At 44.6% G+C, this 24,884-nt stretch overlaps 1 protein-coding gene across 1 annotated transcript in view; it reads left to right on the top strand.

Annotated features, from left to right (window-relative positions):
* The first annotated feature begins 732 nt into the window (after window positions 1-732).
* The window catches only part of ppargc1b (peroxisome proliferator-activated receptor gamma, coactivator 1 beta), a 94,874-nt gene continuing 70,722 nt past the window's right edge, over window positions 733-24,884 (top strand). Inside the window, exon 1 of the mRNA XM_037076985.1 lies at window positions 733-881. Coding sequence (XP_036932880.1) covers window positions 801-881 — 81 coding nt within the window. The 5' untranslated portion in view covers window positions 733-800. The remainder of the gene's footprint in view (window positions 882-24,884) is intronic.

Below are 24,884 nucleotides of genomic sequence, written 5' to 3'. Positions count from 1 at the left end.
GTCCCAATGGCAGCTCTATGGGCCACTGTCAAGGACGTTTCATTAAACATCTGGACACAGTGTTGGAGCAGAGCCCATGAAAGCTGCTCAGAGGTGTTTGAGGCCAAAAAAGCTTGACTTGTCGAGTATGAAAATAGAGACTAGAGACTGAGCCGGCTAACCTCCAGTTTTAGCGCCCGGCTAACTTGAATGGGGATAAAATGATTAAATCGATCTAACAGTCCTAACATGGATGTAACCAACATTGAGGCTACAAAATGTTAGTAATTTTCTCTCAAACTGGCTCTATTTCATGACAGATGGACACGTCGTGGATAAGACAACAGCTAAAAACCTGAACAGATGCAAAGTCTTTATTCAAGGGGAGACAGGACAGGTGATGTACTGTTTGCACTCAGCTTCAAGATTTGGGGGCTATTTTGCCTCCAGAGCATTTGGCAACTTAAATGGCATTTTCAGTCTTAAAATCTATCTATCTATCTATCTATCTATCTATCTATCTATCTATCTATCTATCTAGCTATCTAGCTATCTATCTATCCTCTAGTGGCAGTTATGTTCTTTTAATCCAGTCCTTATGAATTTTAATTAATCCTCATTTTCTTATGAGACCCCCAGGACTCTCTGTATTGACCCCTGGAGGTCCCCAGACCCCACTTTGGAGAACCGCGTGTCTTTTTATGTCCCGGTTTGTTTCTGTGTGTAAACAGATGCGCCCCCTGCAGGCGGCGTCCCCCACTGCTCCTCCTCCTCCTCCTATACTCCGCTCTCTGACTCCACGGCTCCTCATTCACTAGAAGATGGCGGACTGCGCTCCACTATTAGATGAGGAACTCTCGTCCTTTGTCTTCAGTTACCTGACAGAAAACTCCGGCAGCCAGGTAAGACCCCGGCCTATTTGGATACACGGAACCTTGGGCTATCCATCGCGGGGGGCGTCCGAGCGCGTCGCCGGCGCTGGCGCACGCAGTGCCCGGTTGATGCGAGGCTCTCGCCCGGCGTGTCAGCAGCATCTCCCTGGCTAAGCGCGACCCGGTGTCTCGGTCTGCGTGCGTGTGTATGTGTGAATGTCTACTATGTCTTGACGTCTGGCTTTCACGTGTTTTTTGGAGGAAATGTCATCAGCCACGGGCAGTGAGGGAATCTGACGGATTAAAACGAAAATATGTGTTAGTGTCGGTGCTGGAAGCGGAGAGCAGCCGGTGTGTTGCTGCTCCGGGAGGATGATTTGGTATGCAGAGGGGCGCTTTGGAAACTTTTGACGCAATCTTGAGGGAAGTTTTAATTTCAACGCTGGAGACTTGGACACGTGGTGCGGCTCTGAGCGCGTGGACTTGGCCTGAGGACTATTATGATATTGTGACTTTATGATAGTAATCCAACGGCTTCGGGACTGCATGGTTTTAAAAGTTGTGCAGAGAAAAGACACACTTTTATGCCCTTTTCGTTGATGCATGGCCCGGACGGTTGGATGTCATTGTTTTCTTTATTTCTCTGGTAGAATCGAAGCGGATGTTTTAATAAAAAGAGTCTGTTTTGCGGAAGCTCTGCAATACACCAGTGCTGTGTAATGTTATTTATCCGCTCCAGTGTAAGCTGCTTGCCACAGCACGGTGAGTTTAACCGGGGATCTCTGTGCTGGATATCTGCAGGCTGAAGCTCGGTGCGCTTCAAAGTTGAGCAACTCCCACCGACGATTCCTGTAATATCACGTTAATCGCTCAATTTAAACAGACGGACAATCTGCCAAAGGAAACAAGTGGGAAGGGGACGGCGGGTTTCAGTCAGCTGAGAAAGTTGGTGCAGTTTTGCGTTTTCATAATCGTTTGCGTAATCGTTAGGCAGCGGTTACAAAACGTGTGTCTGGTTCACACGGTTGTTTGATTTGGCAAATAGAAAACATCGCATCCTTGGCCGGAATTTACGAAGGCATGGTAGTTCGTTAACCCTCGGCGTTGCTGTGGGGTGGCAGAGAAGGGAATTTCGCGCTGAATTTCCAAAAATCGCAAGACGCCAAACTGCATTAGGGAATCTCTGCAATTGAAGGATTCCTTGCTCATGGGCGTTCATGCATCACCGTAGACCTGAATTATTATTTTCAACGAACGGATTGGATCTTTGATTGAATTCGGCACACACCCAACAAACTAAGCAGCACTTGTTAAAACAATATGGGAACTTTAAGAACTGGCTCTCCAGTTAATCCCAGATTAATCTCCTACCAAAGTACCCCGCCGAGGGCGGTAGAGAGTCGTGTTTACCAATTATAGAAATTGAGATTTCATCGAAATGGTGTGATGCTTTGAACGTTAAATTCATGCCGAACTGTCCAGGAGGAATTGTTTATTAGAAATAGCTCATACATTTTATGGTTTGACATGCATTTTCTTGCGTGCATGGGAGAAAAGAGGAAATCGCGGATTCCCGAACGGGATCTGGTCAAAAATTCCAAGTCTAATCCCCGTCTCCCTCTTGGCTGCAGACTGCATTTCCGAAACACGCACGGTAATCATTACCGTGCGCGCAAGACCATCACACTGTACGTCATCGCATATACAGGACCCCGGTGTTACTGCATCACAGTGTGACGTAAGATTGCGTCGTGGTGATTGTTAAGGCTCTGGTTGCGTGGTCATCGGAGGGTGTGTGTGTGCGCGCGCGCTTGTGTGGAAGCGGGGGCATCTGTCACAGCTGATCGACAGCTTGAACAGGTTAATTCAGTGTGTGGTGGGACCCAGAGAGACTGTGGGCTATTTATATCGTGCAGCCATGACATGTGCCTCCACATCACAGACACAGACACACACAGACACACAGACACACACACACAGGAAGTAAATGCACCAAATGCTTCAAAAACATTCCATAATAAACGAGCTCACACTAAGACTACACATTCTAGTCATACCACAGTATAATATATGAAGCCAGTGGCATTCATGTCGTCCTTTGACATCAGTCAACTGTAAAATGCCACTGATAAACATAAAGGAATTTATTGTATACCCACTTATTATACATTCTGGTATTAGTATGTCTCATGTCATTGCCACAAAATACCTCGTGGTAATATTCCCATCATAACCTCCCATTAAATCACATAATCACTGTAGTCAGGTTTATTATTGAGGAAATCTGATGCCAAAGTTGGGGATAGTCTGATTATTGGCTTGCCTAATAATCATTGAGGCTGATACTCTACTTTTTTTTGTGATTGTAGACATCAGTTTCTATGATTTTTTTGTTTTGTTTTTTTTGTATCAAATAAGAACAAAATCCAATTTAAATATGGAACTACTTTGGCTGTGATGTAGCATCCTCTCTCAGTCCACACCCTATTTGTCACTCGCTGTCCCACCCACATCACCCTCTGATTGGCTATGACATGCGACCAATCAGCACTGAACAGGGGGCAGTGGTAGCCCAAAGGTTAGAGAAGGAAGGGGTCACCGGTTCGACACCCAGGACCGGCAGGATAAATCTGGGTGCCCCACCCTCTTTACGACTCACTGAGGTGCCCTTCAGCAGGCCCCTTTAACCCAGACGCTCCAGTGCTCAGTGGCCAACAAATCAGACTGTGGTTTAAAACAGACCCCCCCCCCCCAATAAATAAAGGTGTCGACATAACTAGTAGCCAAAATATTAAATACATGTAGAGTTGGAGTATAAGGTAACATAAATGCTCAAGTGAACTGTACTTGAATAAAGTCACTTACATTCCATCACTGTTTTTATCCTAAACAAGATTACCACAAATGTGCATCTGTCTCAAATATCAGTTATGGTCTCCTTGATTGTATCGGCCCTGAAAAGCCCACATCAGTCAATTCCTTGTAAAAGTGATACACTGCAGACATTTTCCATTTGATGGAATGATGCATCCATACAAATCTTTGTCACGACTGTTGTTCTGAGCGCAAACAGCACACGGCTCGCAGCCACCTCACATAGAATATAAATGATACTGCCAGACAGTGTGCAGCAAGACGATTTAAACAACCCTACATCTACCTAAAGTTAAACCAAAGGAGAAGTATATATTCATTCCAAGAGTAACATGCACGCTGTTCTATTTCCTTGCAATGCTCGATTGCTGCAAAGTCCTTGAGTGACACAAAGGGAGAAAGATAGACCGCAACTTGAGTGTATGAGGAACGGGGGGGGGGGGGGGGGGACACTGTACATTTTATCACTGCTTAAGTTCTTTCTTCATGTGTAGCCCGATAAGGTTATCTCTTCTACAAACGCAGCATTAGCATGTTAATATTTACTCAGGGTTATTAGGACTGGCTGCTGGCTTTCTCGCTCCCTCGCTCCCTTTTCAGTGTGTCTCTATGCCGCTCGCCCCTGCCGGCTGGTTATTGTAAAACTACTCTATCCTCGTGACCGGAGTTACAGAACAGGGCTGCTGCAGTCATGTGAGTCGTAGTGGAGGGAGGGAGGGAGGGGGGCGTTGCCGTGACGTAGACAAGTGACAGGCAGTTCCTCCCCCCTCTTCCTCCTCCTCCCCCTAACATGTGACTGCCCCTCCACCCCCCATCATACAGTCCCTACCTCTAGTGCTCACTCTTACACGTACTGTACACACAGTTGCTCTAATTTCTCCCTTTCATGTCTTTTTCTCATTCAAACATGATCCTTCCTGTTTTTATCTTCCTGTATTTTAGAGGCAGCTCATGTTGCATTCAACCCTCGGTGGCTTTGAGTTGTGACTTTCTTGTATTTTTTTATTATGTTTTTTTTTTTTTTTTTTTTTTTTCCCCCCAACACTCTCATTTAAGCAGTCAGCATTTCACACTTGCTTTGCATGAGAATGGATGAATGTACCAGAGCATTTCGAAAAACGCCGGTCAAAATGTGTTTTTTGTACTGTGAACTTGGGCAGAACCACAAGAAGTTAAAGAAAAAAAAAAAAAAGACGTACTTTGTCGTTTCAGACGTCCATGTGAATTTTTGTCTACATCGGACCTTTTTCTAAGCAAGTTACAGCCAAGAATTAAAATATTATCCTCTGCATTTTTCAGTTAAAAACAAGTGTAATCCTGTATCTCATTTCTGATTGTATAGATGTGTCCAAAAAAGTTCAGTGATAATAGAAAGGTTATGAAATCATAAGAGGATGCTGAAGGAAAAGTGACTTTTTCAGAGAATTAAATTAACCATGGGACATGAACAACAAAAGACACTGTGTGGGTTTCTCTGATGGTGTAATCGTGTTCACTGTGGAGCCCCTGAAGGGCCAAACAAGACACACGATACTACTCAAAAGCCACTGCTTATGTCTTAAGTTGATTTATTGCACATGGAATCAATGCAATTTTTTAAATCTGTTACAGGCAAGTTTTGGAAACTGGAATGGTCCTGATTTCCAAAAATGTCATGTTTAAAATGACAAAATGCTGCTGTCTAATTGATTTCGTTTTGCATTCTCTCAGTGCCAAAAGCTCTTTTAAAATCTATTGCTGGCATACTAAAAGTACAGCAGTAACAGAGCCTTTGTCCTGTCTACTGACACAATGCCTTGACCCCCTGAACTTTCACCTGCTCAATGTAGGTTGCAGTATTGCCGATCTATTGTAGTCTCCCTGTGATTCACTCAGCAGAACAGCATCAGATACAGCCCTGAAATATTAATGCTCCTGTCATCTAAAAATGTAACTGCAGCACGAGCTTTAATGTGTGTGTTTTAGCTCATTTTTATAGTGGTGCTCATGAGCTCAAGTCTGTGTGTCCAGCACACAGTGACAGAAGGGACAGGTGAGTCACTGCAAGGCTGCAAGCTGAACACATTGCACTGCAGTGCTGCACATCACGACTCAGAGAGACCGTAAAGAAAGCGCGAGGAAGATAATGACACAGGAGTGGGGATAAAACGAGGAATGACTGATAAAACAGCTAAAAGAAGACGGAGGGGTTCTATAACAAAAAGCTCAAATCAGTGGACGGAGAAGCAGTGAGATGAAATATATCGAAGCGAGTCCGTCTTTTCCGTCTGTCCCTGGCACGGTACAAATCCCAGTCCCTGCCAATAACACCTGTATCCATCACTTTCAGGTGGAACTTCAAAGCCTTGTTATTTATACACCTGTCTGTCTGGCTGCCAGTCTACCTGGCTGTCTGGATCCTTCACTCTTCTCTGTCACTGTCCAATTTAAATCGGATTTATTGGTCTACATCAGTGACGCGCCGGTCTGCCAGAGGACCAAATATAGAAGGGAGGTTTATATACCGTGTACAAGCCATCAGACCAAGTGCGGTCTGTAGGGGACCGTGTGACTTCCGATCTGAAATTGGATAGGATCATGTGATAGCTGAAGACGAGAGCCGAGGGCCTGTTGTGTGGGAGGGCGAGCACACACATAGAGGCATCAGGGGTTATAGGATAAAGTGCTGACTGACAGTATGAGGCTCTATAGGGCTACCCAGCAGCACCGTAATGGCTTTAAGCTTTATTAGCTTTTCCATTTGGTACGTTGGAGGCATCGTTTCAGCGATGCAATTAACGTTTTAAACACTTAAGAGATGTGTTTCATCTTGATTAGTCTACTTGATATAGCAACATGTACCTTGGGGCACCAGAGGAGACAAACATGGAAGTAGTGAGTTATTTGTGGATGTCTTGGAACAATGTGTTCTTGAAAAGTATTCCCAAAGTTTTTCAATTACCAATCTATTTCAACCTCCAACTCACATCTTATTACTCGCCGAGGCTGGTACTGTTTTCTCTTCTTGGTGTTTTCTTTATCACAGCCCTCCAGTTAAGTGTTAATTTAATGGCTGTGCGGAGCTGCAGTTGAAAGTCTGGATTAATTTTGAATAGAACACAATTGATGCAGTGGCTTTACATCCCAGAATTCATCAACCATTTGGACTTTTTTTTTCTTAGATGTTGACAACAGTCTTGCAGTAGAACAGTGGAGCGGGACAACTTGGATGCACATAAAAAACTTTTACGACCCCTGCAAGGAGACAGCTGCGACTCTTTTTTTACCCAAGGTCTTGACCTCCAGACCTGCACAGAACTTCTAAGTTGAGAAGAAAATAGAATAAAATCACACTTGGATTCAAAGCACACAGGTTACTCATATGAATATGTTTCTTGTATTGTATTCTTGTCTTAGGTAAATATGGCCTTGTGTGCTTCAATTTGTATGTGACTTTCCCCTTCAAGAACAAAGTTGCTTAACTGGCACACCGAGGGGCAGAGCAGAAAAACTGACGAGCTAATATTTTACTAGCATATGCCCTGTGGCTGGTTGTGTCCTGTTATAGCAGGATGTGGTGGCTGACGTTAAGTCGGCCTGATCTTCCCAGAGTCAATCCCCTGGATGGACCCAGAGTGGCTCTAAACACCCAGTCAATGATTAGCATTGAAATAGGTCTGGGAGACCAACTGCACTGTACAACAGACCTTCCAATAAATCCAGTCATACAGCTGGAGACAGAAGCTTCTTTGTTTGTTTTAGAAACAAAATATGAGCTTTATGTATTTCTCAACACCCCATTTGAGGTTTATTGCTCTGAGTACAGTTTACTGTTACAATTAGACTTGACAAAAAAAAAAAAAAAAAAAATCAGTAGCAAGCACAGTGTTCCCCTCTTTGCTGATTTTTAAAGATCGGTGATTCATTTCAGCTAAACATCTCATCAGATTTGTGCAGAAAATGAGCTTGTGAGCTTTCTACCCATAATGCACATGGTCAGCTCTGAGTAGTAGCTTGTTAGTAGGCTAGTGTCAGGGTCACATCTACATCAAATGTCATCCCTCGGTGTTGCTGCTGCTGCAGACACCAGTGCCACCACTTGCCCCAGTCAGTCAGCCTTTCCCCTCCATTCGGCACGTTCAAGCCAAGTGGAAAGGTGTCACGATTCTTGTTGGCATAGAGGGGCAGGGAGAAGGTTTCAGGCTACATGGCCTCCAAATGGAGGTTTTATCTAGCTAGTTGACATTACATTGTTATTGCTTAGTTTTGCATGACAGTCATACCCATTTGATGCCCAAAAATGTCACTTAAGTCAAATAGAGAAGTTGCACTAAGCACTGTTCCTCTATTATCAGTGCAGACAGGCAGAGTAGCACATGGGTTGCAAAAGTTAGCCCACAGAGCACTGCCAGTAGCCAGGTAATGAAACAGTGTTCCTTTTTCACTCGAAGATGTGAAAGAATTGTGAGCATTCGTTCTTTTGTGTCTCCATTGGATGAATAAAGGTAGCTGCAGTGTGAACTAAAAGTAAAAAGTTAAAAATATTCAATTTGGAGCGAAGCAAAAGTGTTCCAAATCTGAAAGCCTGAGGAGGATTTTGTTCATGACACGGTCAGATGCATGGTTGTCCGTCTGCATCCGGTGGATTCACAGGATACTTGTTGTGTCATTGCATGTCCTCTGTTTTAAGAATTGTAGTGTTAATCAATGAAAGAGAAAAAAAAGCTTGGCTCTGGTCTGAGTAATGTTTCCAAAGCCAGCGCTGTGGGGGCCTGGCTGATCACTAGTGGTTACTGTGGCGCTGCACCAAGGTGTGTTTGTGTAAGTGTAGTTATCTCTGTTTATGTGTGGTTGATCATTGTGCGTGTGTGTGCGAGTGTGTGTGCGTCATAGTGGGCGCTGGGAATATGGCTGCTTCCTCCCAAATCCCTCTGAGGTTCATCAGGCATCCGGCTTAGACACTGACCCCCCCACAGGGTTTGCGTGAGTGTGTGTGTGTGTGTGTGTGTGTGTGTGTGTGTGTGTGTCTGTAAGCAAAAATGATAAACTGCATGTGTGTCACATGTTGGAGTGTGCTGTTGCTAGCTAACATGCTAGCAGAGGCAGGTGAGGGGTCTCTCAATAATTAATTGCGTGGTGATTCGTCAGCTGCTCACTCAGGCCTGCTTGGCGTTACAGGCCATAGTTACACACACTCTGACTCACATTAGGGCTGCATGACTCTGGGTTAAATAAGAATGATTTTCTCTCTCAGACTTGAGATTGCAATCATCTCTCACGATGGAGGAAAACAATTTTCATAAAAAATAGCGCTTCTGTAATCTGATCTTTTCTGGTGTGCTGGTGTCATGCGTAGGGCTCCTGTTATTAAACTTAGTACAGTCGGCTGAAAACTGTTTCACAGTTTATAGTTTTATAGCCTTGTTGGCTTCATCATCGCCAGAAATATTAGGTCATGCAGCAACTATGTATATTGTCATACACATCTTGCTTTGTAAAAAGCTCTGAACAAGAGAACGTCTTTGCTTCAAACTTTTCACTTGTTGATGTAACTCAGGAGTGATTAAACGCTCTTGATTTCATGCATCAGATACCCCTGCTAATGCGAATATGGCGGAATCCATTTCACTGAGATTGCATATGAGATGGCGATATGAATCCAAATTGAAATTTTAATGTGATTAATTGTGCAGCAGCTCACGTGTAGGATAGAGAGCAAGTAAAGATATGATCCAGATTAATTAAGTTGTTGCTACAGATTGTGGGACATTATCATCTCTGCGATCCATACATTGATTTTCCGTCATGATAATTTGTTATTTCCATCTTCTCTTTAATCGGCTTTATATTCAGTCTCCCCCACAGAGCACAGAAAGGCTCTGGCAGCACTTACCTTCAGCGTGGTTCCAAGCACTGGGCTAAACAAGGCTACACCTGAGCCTTATTTCTGCTTCTCTTTGACCTAATTTACAGCGACTGAGATCGTACAGTCTTGTTTTTAGTCAAGGGTTTTTAAACCTGAAATGGAAAATGCTAGTTGTTCTCTTTTTCTTCCTTTATAACATTTAATGCAAGATTTCACTGACTAATCCGACTCCAACTCTCCAGAGTGGAGCACGAGGGAACAGGAAGAGTCAGAGGTCACAGTGTCAGTGAAAGAAAGTGCTCTCAGATCAGGACATGGACAGGACAGCTCTTTATAGACTGGGAACAGCAGCAGAATCCCTAAATCCAGTTTGCATCCTATCCTGCATGCATGCGGCAGGATCTTCCAAACAGTTCGTCTTCCCCTGAGGTGGAGCAGCACTCAACCGTGCAAAGTGTCCAACATGCACAGTGGCTTCATTGCGTGTCTTACACAGAGAGGCAGAGGGAACAGATAAGATGGGAGGAAATTTCAGCAGCAGAAGCGAGACCGTTGAGCGAGAGTCCTATTAGGTATTCATCATCTGACTTTCGCCGTCTTAATTTATATGAAAATCAATTCGGTTGGTCGCCATGTTCCAGGTTGTTGCCGTTTTCTCTGCAACTCAAACCGGAGTGGGATGTGAGGATGTAAATTTCTCCTCCATCTTATTCCCTCCCCGGTCTCTCTCTCTCTCTCTCTCTCTCTCTCTCTCTCTGTAGGCTATAGATTTAAAACAGATTATATACTCTACAGTCAGAGCTGTGATTCACTGTTATCACCTCTCATCATAGCCTCTTCTTTTCTCCTCTTTTTATGGCTCTTATCTTTATGCCACATTCAGACGCTCAGCAGACCACACGGAAGTTAGCGTTTTGGTTATTTACTGTTAAATCATCATTTACATACTATTTAACCTTTTGCGACTCACTGGCGGCGAGCCGGTTCAGCGTCTGGCCCCTGTCATTTGGATAAATGATTGCGCTCGCTGCCTTACAAGGCTTCCACGATCATTATGTGCGAGCCTTGCTGGATTTTGTGCATTTGTTATCGGGTTTGCATTGAGGAGAATATGAAATAAGGTTGGTGCTGAATTATTATCTGCTTCTATGGCCCTGTCCTCCGTCAAAATCCCGTTTTAACGCCTTCATTGTTTTAGTGCTTGCAGGGCACATATCCCATTTAAAGGTTGTTTAATCAAATGACCACAAACTAACTGATAACACAGTCAAAGCAGATATTATCAAGTACATTTCACTCTAGTACAGTTTTAAAATGCATAGCCTGGGTCACCGATTGTCTTGATTGTGTGCTGGACAAGATGATCCCCAGCAGTTTATTATAAGGGTTGCTTGTACTTTACTTGAGTACATTTTGAACTACTTCACTGCATGCTGTGTTATTCCATAATCCACAAGGATGTTGAACATTTCTTTCATGTGGATGTCTCGTGGCATGTGACTACCGGATCCATTTCCACACTTCATTGTGTGTGTAAGCAGCCATGCAATGTGTCCTAGTAGTGTTGAATTTTGAGGGACTTGCCACTCCTCATTTGCATAGAAAACTGTCAGAACTCACCATTGTGGAGTTACAATCCAGTAATACGAGAGAAAGTTTTCCAAATTAGAGGTCATGTTGGTCTGGTTTAAAATCCTGGAGCAGATAGGCCATGTTTGGCATTTGTCGACGAGCCAAAGCAGCGAAATTTTAGATAAATTCATTTAATCGCAATAAAAAACTGTCATTCAGCCAAGTGGATAATCCCAATAGAGGCCAGAAAGATCTGCAGCCCTCTTAACATGATGATCTGGCCATGTTTTACTTGCCTTTTCGTCCACCTCAGCATGCTGTTTGTCTTCTTATCAGCACATATGTATGTGTATAATCTGCCACTGACGTTGTCTTCACCTCCAACATCAGCATTGAATGTATGTATTGTCTTAAGGTTTCGCTTCAGTGGATTAACAAACTGGCCTTGCGTTAACATGATCCCTTATTGTGTGGATGTAAGATGGCATGTAGCGGTGCAGGATGGTTGTGTGCATATATTTCACGTGCTCCCCACAGGGATGTGATGCATATATACATCCCTCATCTGAATTGGCCCTCACGCTGCGGCCCTCTTCCTTTTTTTTATCTGAGCACGCATGTTGACACTCGTGTTTATGTGCAGATGTGTGTGTGCATGTATCCATCTGTCCTTAGCTAACCTTTACTTGCAATTTGTATTCATCACAGGGACCCTGCTGCTATATTGATAGTGTCAACATGTGCATTGGGCTGTTTGTCATTCTCCGCACATACACACACACACATGCACGCACACACACACACACACACATACGCACAAACACACACACACCATAGCTTGGTGCACCACCTGAGGGAGATAGGAATGGGTTGAAGGCGAGGGAATCCAATCTCACCCAGCAGCTCAGGGCTTTGTAGGGAGGCATGTGGAGGCCCAGCGGTCGCCGAGCTAGCTGGCTGCCCTATTTCTTTAAAGCTCTCCTCCTCAGTTACCTGATTTATCACGGGGCAGCCACCAGGGAAATGTCTTATTTTAAGGCAGAAAGAGTGCACCGAGGGCCGTGTCTCTCTCTAAAATCTGTGGAGATGAGAGGCAGATGAGATGAGAGGGATGCTGAGACCACAGCGACATGATAGCGTCGTACAGAGCCCGATGTTATCCATCTCGCCACATCTGTACACGGAGTGGCATTTGAAGCACTTAAGAGATAAACGAAGTGGGTGGGACTGGATGTTCAAAATCTTGGGATTGCACAGCGTATTACTGCAGTGATGCTTGACTTATACAAGGGAATCCACAACAACTATAATGTAATTAGAATAACAAACGAATGGTAGTTCCGATGGCTTTTCAACACTTTTCACACCGTTAAACTTTAACAACAAAAATTTAACGTTGAAAAAGTTGGACTTCGGCGCTACCTGCTGTTGTTAAAATTGAGGCTTTGACGCTGTGCCACAGTGTAATAAAACACAGGGGTTATGAATGAGAGTTGTGAGAGCGCTGGAGGTTTAAACACCGCTCCAATATTGGTTTCGGGCCCCGTCACAGCCCACAGCGTCGGTCTTTCCCCCTCTCTCTCCCTGTCGTTTAGCCAGTGTTTTGGCTGGGGCTCGTCCCGACTTACTCGCCAGACAGATCGAGTTGTAAAGATGTCTGGACCGTGGATTGGCACACGCCCAGCTGCCCAAACACATCATCACTCCCCCGACACCAACACTATAGCCTGCTGGACCGGAGAGGTGACACACGTTGATGCGCACGCACATACCGTGTGCCTGCCAAACAGAAATGTATATACCGGCATGTCTTTTCCCTCCCAATAATCCACTGGTCCAGCAGGATTATTGAATGTGATTACGACTCATGCTGCACAAGGTTAGGGATTACGCGGTGCATTCGTGGGCAGTGCAGAGTTTCTAAACTGGTTCTGTGCTGGGCTTGAAGAAATACTGCAGCAGACATACATCTGCTTGCTGTAGTACTACTCCTATACATGTATTCATTGTTACAGTAGAAGCATCAGCAGTTATAAATGGTTACAAAAATGCGACCAGTAAGAGTTATTGCAGTGGCATTGGAGCTGTTGTTGTAGTAGTATCAATGCTGGAGATACTGTTTATGAGTAGCAGTGATTTAGTGATGGGCAGCTATTCTCTCCTAACATCTGCTGCCTGCTCTATATGTTTTCAAAAGCCCCATCCTGACACGAAACAACAACTACCCACAAGCTAGAAACTGGGTTAACAGTAACCTAGTGTGTGCCTGGTAGTTTCAGTGGAGGGATTTCACTACAGCTAAAACGACCGCCTCAAAAACGGCTATACCGCTAGCTGTAGTAGGCTGCCACTACTGTCTGTAGCAGCAATAGTGGTAGTGGATGGCTTTAGAAGCGTTAGTATAAGGGTTAGGATTAGGGATCTTTGAAGAAAAAAGCAGCAGTGGTAGTTGCAGGGTCATGAGAGTTTTACTAATTGTACCGGTGGAGATCAGAATTGGTCAGATTTTATTTCTACCTGTGCCATTATTCTGCTCATCGGTCCAATTATTCATCGATTCTCTCATTGATTCCAAGCAACAGTCCGTCTGTCACCATCGAGTCAGGATGAAATGAGAACGTTGGTACAGCAGTCGTTTTCGTTTGGTTTTCTTTGTCTCCAGCATGACTTCAACAAGCTTGACATCATTGTTATGTGATACCAACTGTCCGCTCATCAGTGTTGGCATCCATTGAAGGAACTGATGAGCTTGGAGGCAAATGATTCTGATGGATTGGACAATCTGGAATTGCTTCTCAGCTCCCATCCCTTTATGTTAGTAGTGGTATCAGAGCTAGAGATAATGATTACTAATTGAAGTAGGGCAGTGATGGTTGCAGTAGTGGAAGTACCTTCAGTATCAAGCTAGTAATGTGCCATCAGCAGCAGTGGTAGTGATGGTTCTTTACCACTGTACCACGCAGTGATAGTGGTAGTAGTAGTTGTACTTATCATGTGACTCAGTTGGAGACCAATTGTTTATCTTTTCAACAAAATGACAGTTGGATTTTATCTCAGCTGTAGACTACACTACTGAACCCTCCCCTTTGTGTGTGTGTTTGTGTGTTTGTGTGTGTGCGCGTATGATTTCGAGGGCACTAGTGTAAATGAGAGAACAGGTTAAAGGAAATTTCCATGGTATGGGGTTAGGGAAAATGAGCACAAGAGGGCACGTGCACACACATACACACACATATATACACACACACAAACACACACACAAACACACACACACACAGATGCCAGCATGGCACATAGCCGTGGCAACCAGGTGCCAGGGGAAGGCAAGCACAGACCAGTGTGAACTTGCACTTTTACACATCAACACAAACACACACTTAGGCGACCGGTCATTGCAGTTATCCCAGAAACACCACCTATCACATTCTGTACAAAGTTATTTGATATGGTTCAGTGCAGCAGCACACACACACTCATACACACCCACACACTAACCATCTCTCGTCGTCCATTACCCTCGCTTTAAAAGCCATTTGTTGTTATTTTTAGATGCTGTTGCTTCCTCAGATGAAAGGTGCATTAATGTGTGTGCGCGTGTGCCTGTTCATTTGTGTGTGCTCCAGCAGGGAGTGTGTGTTATAAATAGGTCTCTTGGCACAGATGTGCTCCGTCACATCGCCACATTACGACCTGTGCGTGACCTCTGGTTCAATCATAATTACTATAAGACCTCTGTGTGGCTTTAGATCGTGCTCAATCACAGCTGGAGCCGCCATTGCTGATCCTATCTCCATCCTGCAAAATAAAAGGGCTTATGAATTACAAGCAGTAACTTAGTAACTGCCGACTAATGTAATAACTCATCAGAACTTAATAAATTGCCTTTCTGTGGGAGTCCAAAATGTAATAACCTCGATATTATGATGTAGTCTCCTGATAACGCAACGTAATTTCACTGATAATTCATAATGATAAACACATTAGGGTGGAGTTGGCTTGCAGTGATGGGCTCAGGCTCTGCAGGGCTTAGTGATGGAAAGTTTAGAGGTGTGTGTGTGTGTGTGTGTGTGTGTGAGTCATGCATGTGGGCTGAAAGCAAGCAGCAGGCTTCTACCTGCATGTAGCAGTAAGAGTGAGAGAGGGTGGGTGAGGCCACTAATGTCCTTTGGGATGTATATACAAACACGCTGGCACACACACACACACACACACACACACACACACACACACACCATATTTGGCATGACGTGAGTGTTTGTGTGTGTGTGTGTGTGTGTGTGTGTGTGTGTGTGTGTGTGTGTGTGTACATGTTCCCAGTAAAGACACATCCTTGTCTCTACTTGGTAACTTTCCACTGTCACTTCATCCCGTTGCGTGTGTTCTTAGTTCTTCTTCTCTCATTTTATATCCCGTCATGATTTTCTCTCCCTCTCCTCTCTCTCATTCATCTCTCTCTCTCTCTCTTTCTCTCTCTCACTCTCACTCGCTTGCTCATTGACCTACTTCCCAAGGCTTGCGTGACCACAGAACTCAGTGCGAGGGTGATATGGCATTACACGCACGTGAATAATGCTTGCACATACATATTTACAGCAATGCACGCGTTCACATTCACGTCATGCATGAAGAGTGGAGACCTGCTACCTGGGTTCTCTGTAATACGCCAAAGGCTCAGCGACCACAATTACACGCTGTTCTCTGAGAATAACAGTTTGGGCTGGTCGATCTAGATGTGTAATATTGACATATGTCACACAACTGTGTGCAACATCACATAAAAATGTTCTTATGACATTTTGTTTAAATCAAAAACTTCCTTGGACTTAAATAACAAAAGCTGATCACATCACTGAAAGCTGTTAAACAGTGATAAGCTGTAATAAGTTTACTGTAATAATGAGGGATGGGTACGGGACTCATTACTTTTTAAGGATGCTGACTGAATTATGTAGATACTGCGAGGTACCGATTTTTTCAATCAGTGCCGAGTTTTGGTAATTAAGAGCAAATCTTTTAAAATTATAGAGAGAGAAACATCACATCATCTCGCTAGGTCATGTTGTCTGTGTCTGCATAACGTTCAGGGGCATGACGATGCCATTTCACGTGAGAGTGTGTCACACTCATCGGAGTTCTCCTGCGCTCTGTCGGGTGCTGCAGAGATTGATGCAACAACTTGTAGTAATTGCCGTGATCACAAAATTGCACACCTGCCCGTGGGGAGATTCAGGTTCAGGTTGTTAAGGAAACGTTTTCACATCACTCTTGACTTATTGCAATTGTTTGTACTTGCTCTTTCACACCTTCAGCCTCTCTGTCTGTAGGCAGTGGATATCCTGCTCACATCAGTGGATCAAAAACGAGCGGAGTCTTGTTGATCATACTATGTCAAAGTATTGATGCACCCATGCTGTAGTGTGTTACTCCTTCTCTATCTATTCATTGTTTCCCTCTCACACACACACACACACACTGAAGCAGGGGGTGCTGTTGACAGGAGGAATGTCTGTACTCTGATGCAATATGGGTAATAAGCCAAATTCTTTCATGGTGAGTGTGTTTTGAATGAGTATGTGTTTGAACAAGTGTGCATCCATAGGCCTCTTTCAAAGGCTGTATGTGAGAGACTTGGTTGTTTGGGGGTGTATGAGCAAGCCGGTCACTGAATGTCAAATGTGAGTCTGGATAGCTGAACGTTAGGGAGTCTGAACGTTGCACACCGGATCATCTGTAGCTGTAGGAACTCTTCTTCATGTTGCTGCACTGCATTAACAACCGAGGGTTCTTCGTGAGTTTACAAAAAAAAACAAAAACTGGCATGTGTGGCAGCTGACGGAGCCGAGATTTGTGCTGATGCATAAAGATGAGCTGCGTCATCTCAATGCATAAAATAAATACTAGCACATATTTTCTCCTTTGTGTTTCATTCTTGCTTGTGCAGAAAAACACCTCTGAAAAAGCATGAAGACAGCCATGAGGGCTTGCTGACCGAGGCTGGGTAATGTTAGAAGATATCGATACCCTGCTCTGAGTAATACAGACAGCAAATGTGTGATTTGAATCAGCGGAACCGCTGATTAAAGGAGAATGACAACAAGACTAAGAATCTGACAAAGCATTCGTTGCTATCTGAAGCTAAGGACACATTTGAGTTGGTAATAAAGTGCTGATCTATATTGTTTTATTACTACTCATGTGATCCCAGCTCTTCTGCTACCTCTGCTGGTTAGCCGTTGGTGTTAGTTGATTGTATCATCAGTGTTTTTTCCTCTACAACACAGACACACCACCACATTCAGAAACCCGCCTGCCAATCACAGCAGCACTGAGTGCAAATCGTGTGTGTGTTTGTGTGTACGTGTTGTGTGCAGCGTGTTGAAGCCCCTAGCCTTTCACTGTCTGTCTCGCCCGACACACCTCTCTTTCCTCACTGCACACCTTTCACACACACACACACACACAGACACACACACTTCTTCTGTGTCTCTCTCATGCTTCATGCTTTTCCCTCAGCTCTGCTCGTCTTTGTGCTTTTCTCAGCAGCGCCTGACCTCGTTTCAACTCTCTCCCTCTCTTTATTTCGCTCACTCTTTTCACTTTTCATTTGCTTTCTCTCCCATTTTGCTCCCCGGCAATGTCTCTCTTTCCCCCCCTGCTTTTCTCTCTTCCTCTCCATTTACTGTATTCATTCCTTTCACTCCTGTCTTTCTCTCTCTCTCTCTCTCTATTGCAGATTTGTTTTCTTTCTCTTTGATGTCAGCATTGCTCTCTTTCTCTCTCTCTCCCTCTCTCTCTCCCCCTCGCTGCATTTCGCTTGAATATCGTTCTACCAATAGTTTAGAGCTGCCTGGTTTGAGATAGCAGCTCACCAGCACTCTCTCTCTCTCTCTCTCTCTCTCTCTCTCTCTCTCTCTCTCTCTCTCTCTCTCTCACACACACACTTACACACACACACACACACACACACACGCACACACACACACACACACTCACACACACACACACACACACACACACACACACACACACACACACACACACACAGTGACAAGTGCAAGTGACCATAAGTGAGTGATTGATGTTTTGTCAATCACATCTGGGATTCAGTTTGATGACACACATACACACACACATGCGCACACACTGACAGGATGAGAAGCACAAACACTGTCAGTGGCAGGCTGATAGCCAATTGACACAGCATGAAATACAGAGAGAGAGAGAGAGAGAGAGAGAGAGAGAGAGAGAGAGAGAGAGAGAGAGAGAGAGAGAACGAGGGAGTCTGGGAGTTTTCATGGTCTGATAGCTTATCGATTCCTCTGCAGGTGATTTCAGGAGGAGGACGATTGAGGGAGGAAGAGAGAAAGTAGACAAAAGAGACAGACAGGTGAGGAGAGTGGGTAAAAGAGATAGCGAGGTAAGAAAGAGTCCCATTATTTGGAGAGAGGAAAGCAGATGCCGTTATCTGAAAAATAAAAAGGGAAAGACCTCTGACCTTTTGGTCTCATTGCTATCAGCTGCATGTATTTTCGCCTTTCTAGGAACTGAAGCGGGAATGTAAAATATATTGGAGTGTCACAAGCATATTCAAGTTCACTTTGCCTTCTCTGGTGAAAATTAAGGTTTTCATCACACAGTAAAAGAACATTGATCTATTTCTAAGGACTAAAGGAAACTAATGGTTGAATAAGCCCACGAGTGGAAACCGAGCTAATCAGTAGTAAGCCTCAGAAAAGCAACATTTCGCCCTGTAGTGGGCGTCCAGGCTGAAATGTAGCCATTTATGGCCTTTGTTTGCCCTGCAATTTCAGCAAGGCTAATCTGTGAGTCCTGAAAGCCCGTTTTGGCCATTTTAGTGCTCAGCAGAGTGAAGAACAGCTCTGCAAAGCCTTGTCTTCTCCTTCAGAGCTAAGCAGGTCAATGAGCACGTGTTGACAAGCACTTCATAGCCATGAAGTTGATATTCATGCTAATGAGTAAGCGTTGTTTAATCAGGAGACATGAAGACCACTTTCCCTCGCCCTGTATGGCCTTGGATGTTCCAGTCTTGCAAGCCAGACATTATTGGCCTCAGAGTGTTCTTTAAGTAAATAAAATAAGGTGGCCCGACCATCCCTGGTTAACCCGGTTAATAACACAGACTCTGTATATTGTGGTTAGTTTGGCTTGGCTCCTTCACTTGTATAGTCCAGGTTGCTGATCCATCTAAATGTAGTGACATGAGTGAGTTTTGGGCAAGATCCCATGTCTGGTCCCATCTGTTGACATAAACAACTGATATATGACATGTCTTATGTCTTGAGGGGTCGTCCACTTCATAGGGGGAGATTTCACCGACTATCCCTTGTGACTCCGTTCTGAGGTGCAAGGGAGCACTCGAAGGAGGGGCAGAAGCACAAATTGGAAATAGGATTGAGCCTTGGTTAGCCCCTATCGGCCCTTAAGTACAAATCCTGCTAGTTGGAATTACCCGTTTGGCCCTGTGTCAGAACACTGGGTAATGCTATTTGATAGGTATAGGTCAGAGTCAGAGCCCACTTTCTCTCTTTTGTGGTTTTTATGTGTGTTTGGGTGGTGTTACTGCCATATTGTCTGGTAATGTAGTGGACCGCCTACTAGGAAGACTGAATGGTCACCCTGTGTGTGTGTGTGTGTGTCCCTTGGTGTGTCTATGTGTGTGCAATGCCTTGTTCCCATCAGAATAGCAGCCTTGGTCCGGTTCATTAGCCCTGTTGCCAGCAGCTGAATGAGGCGCTGAACACCTCGGAAACCAGCGGAGAAAAGCTTTCTAGAGCTTTCTGTGCTTCCTAACTCTCTGGTTGTGTTCTTGTATGGTGGCCACCAGCGCAACAGGGAGACACAGCGCCAATACAGATTTTCAGATGTCCTGGCACACCAACAGTATATCGTATGCAGAGATGTGCTGACGCTGCCGCACAGCTTTACGTCAGGAATTGTTTAAAAGCCCAATCCTGTTTTTAGTGCTGCCGCTGCCTGGATGGTTTAGCATGGTGTACAACAGAGGGACAGAGAGCTCTGTAATGTAATGCCACTCCTGGCAGCCATTTTGGAGGTCCATAGCCCTTAAATAGTGGCCATAAAGTGCTGATTGTTTCCGACCCAACTTAAGCAGTTCTGAAAATTTGTAAGTTTGTAGGTGGGACAGATCCGAAGATTCAATTAACATAAATCACGTCATCCAAAGGGGACATCTGACAGAAAAGAAGGCAAAATATACTTCTCCTATACAAAGCAAGCAAATACTGGTTGGATGGTGATGCTGTGACCCTGGACCAAACTGATTCCAGTTCGACTCAGTCAACATGAATATGAGGCAGATGGCCATATGGTGACATTGTTACTGCCAGGAAATTCTGATCATATTACAGCTTTAAAAAACAAAAAAGAAAAAAAATCAAATGCATGTATTGGTTTTGATACATTTGACTGACTTACAATTTATGTGGTTCTTATCATCCACTCCAAATGCAGAGACGATGGTCAGCTTTAGAGAATGTTTATGAAATTGTCATCTATCTACATGTATGCATTATGTTCCTGACCTATGCCTGTGGTGATTGTCAGAGCCAAAAGTCTTAATCCAAGCTTAGAAGTCTGTGTCCCGATGGAGTATAAATCCTGACATTAGTCTTGGTGGCAGAGTGGGTTCAGCATATTGCTCTCACACAGGACGCCAGCATTTGATGGGGTTCCTGGGGAGCTATTATTGGTTCTTTATTTTTAAGTTGAGTTACTATCTACAGTTTTAAGTATGTATAAAGCTGCTGAATGCACTGTGTACATACACTTTAGCAGGGAAGCTGAATAAGCCCTTCTATGGTAGTTGACCATTTTGGAACATTTCTCGAACCATAATGAGACTTCTTAAATGGACATTCAAGCATTCAGTCATCGTCTAGTTTTACCACGAACTGTTAAGACAGTCTCAGGAAGGAGAAGTCCTTGGCTTTAGATACGGGGGCAGGATGAGATGGACATTGCTGTTTTGGAAGCATCACAAATCAAAATGATCTAAACTTTGTTATTATGACAGTGTTTCACAGCAACCTATTCTACACTAGACCTGGTGGTAAAGTCAGTTATGGCTGCTCAAATATTAGCGACAAAAGCCTCTATAGGTTAGTGGGGGTAACAAGGCTTGAGCTGCCATCAGTAACATGAGTCTGTATCCCAAGTCTTCAATCCTGCAGTTTATAACAAAAAAAACAAGCAGCGATGTCACTCAGTGGTACTGCAGTGATTCTGCACTACTGTATGTGGTTGTGTGGTAATCCCGCTCGGTTGGTGATTGACTGGAAGCAAATCTGCCTGTTTCCTCTCATACGGAAAGAAATGTCAAGACTGGTGAGATGACTAACGCTTGCATAAGAACATCCTACACACAACATAAGCACACACAGACACACACACACACACATTTTACAGCTCGTCAAACACCCACAAATTTGCAAATTCACAGAGTGACAGCGTGTGTGTCCATAATTCATCCCCTTTTATCTTGGAGTGTGTGTTTCCTCGAGCGAGGTGTGGTGTGTGTGTGTGTGTGTGTGTGTGTGTGTGTGTGTGTGTGTGTGTGTGTGTGTGTGTCTGAACAGTTGCCACCGTTTGCCTTTGAACCTTAGCTGTTGCTGCTGGCATGCGCTCTTTAAGCGTAGGACACGAATAAAACTCACACACACATCCCAACAGTGCATTTGGTCATGTGTGCGTGTGTGTGTGTGTGTGTGTGTGTGTGTGTGTGTGTGTGTGTGTGTGTGTGTATAAATGAAGGGGGACTGAGGGAAGCATTGTAATAGAATGAGGTGGTGGCGTGAAGGTCGTTCTGCCACTATAAACATGGTCTCACACACACACTTAACACACAAGGTCTCACATCAGCTGTCTGTCCCACCCTGTGTTATTTACTGCGACATTTTCAGAGCTAACCGGCTACCTGAGCGCCGTCCAGTGTACGTGTGCGAATGTGTGTGTGTGTGTGTGTGTGTGTGTGTGTGTGTGTGTGTGTGTGTGTGTGAGTGTGTGCGCATGTGAAGGCCAGTTCCAGCCTGCCAGGTGAAAGATTTGCTGCAGACATGGTGACAGCGAGGGACATTTACAAAAGCAGCTGCTACCTGAGAGAGATAAGGAATAACATCTCTTCTTTTTCAAGCTCTTTGAACATGTTTCTCACAACGAATATAACTGAAACCCGAGTATTGCATGTATATATTATATTCTATCAATGCTGAATTATTAATGCTAATCAGTTAGTTACTTTATCGAGCAAAAATTACATTTTTTATGTAGCGATTATACTTTATACCATTGTACTCTGAACATCTTTGGGATTTTGGATCTTTTGCGAGCTGCGGTTTCTTCAGTAAGCACCTTGGCCTGTCCACTCTGCCTAGGCTGCAGCCACAGCTGTGAGCTGAAGGGGTCTGTGTGTTTCCCGGGGTGCCGCTGTATCACCGCCGCCAGCAATGCAGATGTGCCAGCCCACATGTAGAAGCTCGCAACAGCTGCTTGCGTAGGTGACGGCGTACCATACAACCATACATCAGCCTTAAGTTTATTAAATGTCCCCAAAAGCTCTTCAATTACTACACTATGTGTGTGTTTGTAGTTTATTATGTGTGGACAACCCGAGCCATAATGGCAAAATAATAGAGGACATTGTGTTTGTGTGCGTGGGTGCGTGTCCCTGTGTGCTCCAGTGCTGTTTGTGTACACACAGCATATAGCAGGTTCTGTCTTATCGTGTGTGTGTGTGTGTGTGTGTGTGTGTGTGTGTGTGTGTGTATTTCAGTGTGTTTTTGTGGGCCAGCCTGAACATAATGGCAAAATAAAAGCGCATGTGTTGTGTGTGTGTGTGTGTGTGTGAGAGAGAGAGAGAGAGAGAGGGAGTGTGATGTAGAGAGGAAGCAGATCTTTTGATGGGACAGCTGGGAAGTTCAAAGCCCGCGCGGCTTCACATCTGATGAGGAACACACACTTCCAAACACACGCGCACATATTCTGGTTTTTGTAGTTGCCACAGCTGCAGCAACGCACACACGCACACACACAAAAACGCCCACGTGAAAAACACGCACTCACACTTAAGAAGCAGGTTCACTTTCTGCGGCACTGTATTTAGAGATAAACCGGGAGGTCAGAGGTTGTAGTACAAAGTCTGTGTCTTTGTTTCTCTCTCTTTCTTTTCTCCCTAATATGGCTCTGCGGTTCCATGAGTCTCTCCGTCACGTGCGTTGCAGTCCAACAGGGAGGCCACACACACACACACACATACACACACACAGTTCACTGTCAGAAGTCCCAAACACTGTGATTCTTGTTACTCCAGGGGTAGACGACTGTTGAAAGTGTTTGTTTGGTTGTGTGTCCTGATTTCCTACTCTTGTTTCGTCTGCTCCCCCTTTTCTCTTCTCCATTTGTCTGCACCTGTCCTCCTCTCCTTGATATCCTCCATCCTTTTACCTCTTTCCTCCTAACCCTATTCTTCCCTACGTCTTTCAGTGATATCTCCTTGTTTTCTTGCATCTCCTCTCCTCTCGCTTCAAGCATTGTTTTATTATAAAGGAAAACAAGCTATTGTATGTGTTTGCTGTTTATACACAGTGTGTCAGGAACTTCCAACAGTGCAACTGGTTGTACTGGACTAATTCTGTGTGTGTTAAGCCACTAAGCCCTGGTTATCTTCTCACATTTGACTAAGTAGGCTAGTCTGCTAATGTCTTGACTGCTGCAGGTATAATGCAGCAGACGGTCTGTGTCCAGTGGGAGTCAACGGGCACATTGCTATACAAGAGGAAAAGAGTCGGTAAACCACAAGTGTAAAGAAGGTGAAAAAGTTAGAGAATTAAAAAAAAAAAAAAAATAGTTTGAAAGGGCAAAGAGAGGAGAGAGGTAGAGGGAGGATCAAGTGAGATGATGAAGCATTCCTTGAGTTTAATTGAAAACCGTGAGGGTGGAAATGATGAAGATACAGAAAAAGAAGGAAATTGAGAGAGAGAAGGGGAAAAGGTTACAGAAGGTAGTGGTGGTGGTGTGTGTGTGTGTGTGGGGGGGTTCAGCTATATTCCTTATCACTGTAAGGAAACAACCTGAAATGTCACAGAGTAGGAGGAGAATATTAAGATGACACACATGCAGAAAAGTATCAATATTTGTCTTGTATTCGAGTCCATGTTCAACATGACTTTCCAGCTTTTCTGATAAGCTGTACATGTGTGTGTGTGTGTGTGTGTGTGTGTGTGTGTGTGTGTGTGTGTGTGTGTGTGCATAGACCTACTGTGGTTTATCGCTCTGTCTGTGCTTGTCGTGTGCGCACGTGTGTGTGTGTGTTCTCGCTGCCTCCGCGGTGATGTGGCACCCCGGCATCCCTCACTCCACTCAAGGACAGACTCCCTGATTGCGCTGGCCACCCTCCACTGCCTCCCCGTGTGTGTGTGCGCGCGTGTTTGTGTGTGTGAGTGATGGTGTGACAAGGCGTCTGTGCGAGCATGCATGTTTTAAGTGATTGTGTGTCCGTGCATGATGATGCGTGCGCGTCGGCTGGTGTCCTTGTATACTTGTGTGTGTGTGCGAGGCGGTGACAGGCTGCAGGTGGTGCTGAGTGAATATGTGGGGGATTGGGTGGGTGGGTGGGGGTGGGGGGGCTGTTGAGGGGAGGGGGGAGGTCCAGTGACACACAAGCAGATCCTTCACATGATGCGGGTTTGTGTGAGTGTTTGCTTGTT

The sequence above is a fragment of the Acanthopagrus latus genome, chromosome 18 (assembly GCF_904848185.1).
Source record: "Acanthopagrus latus isolate v.2019 chromosome 18, fAcaLat1.1, whole genome shotgun sequence".
Classification (NCBI taxonomy): Eukaryota; Metazoa; Chordata; class Actinopteri; order Spariformes; family Sparidae; genus Acanthopagrus; species Acanthopagrus latus.
Note: the sequence above shows the minus strand (reverse complement) of the source record. Positions and strands in the feature narration are given on the sequence as shown.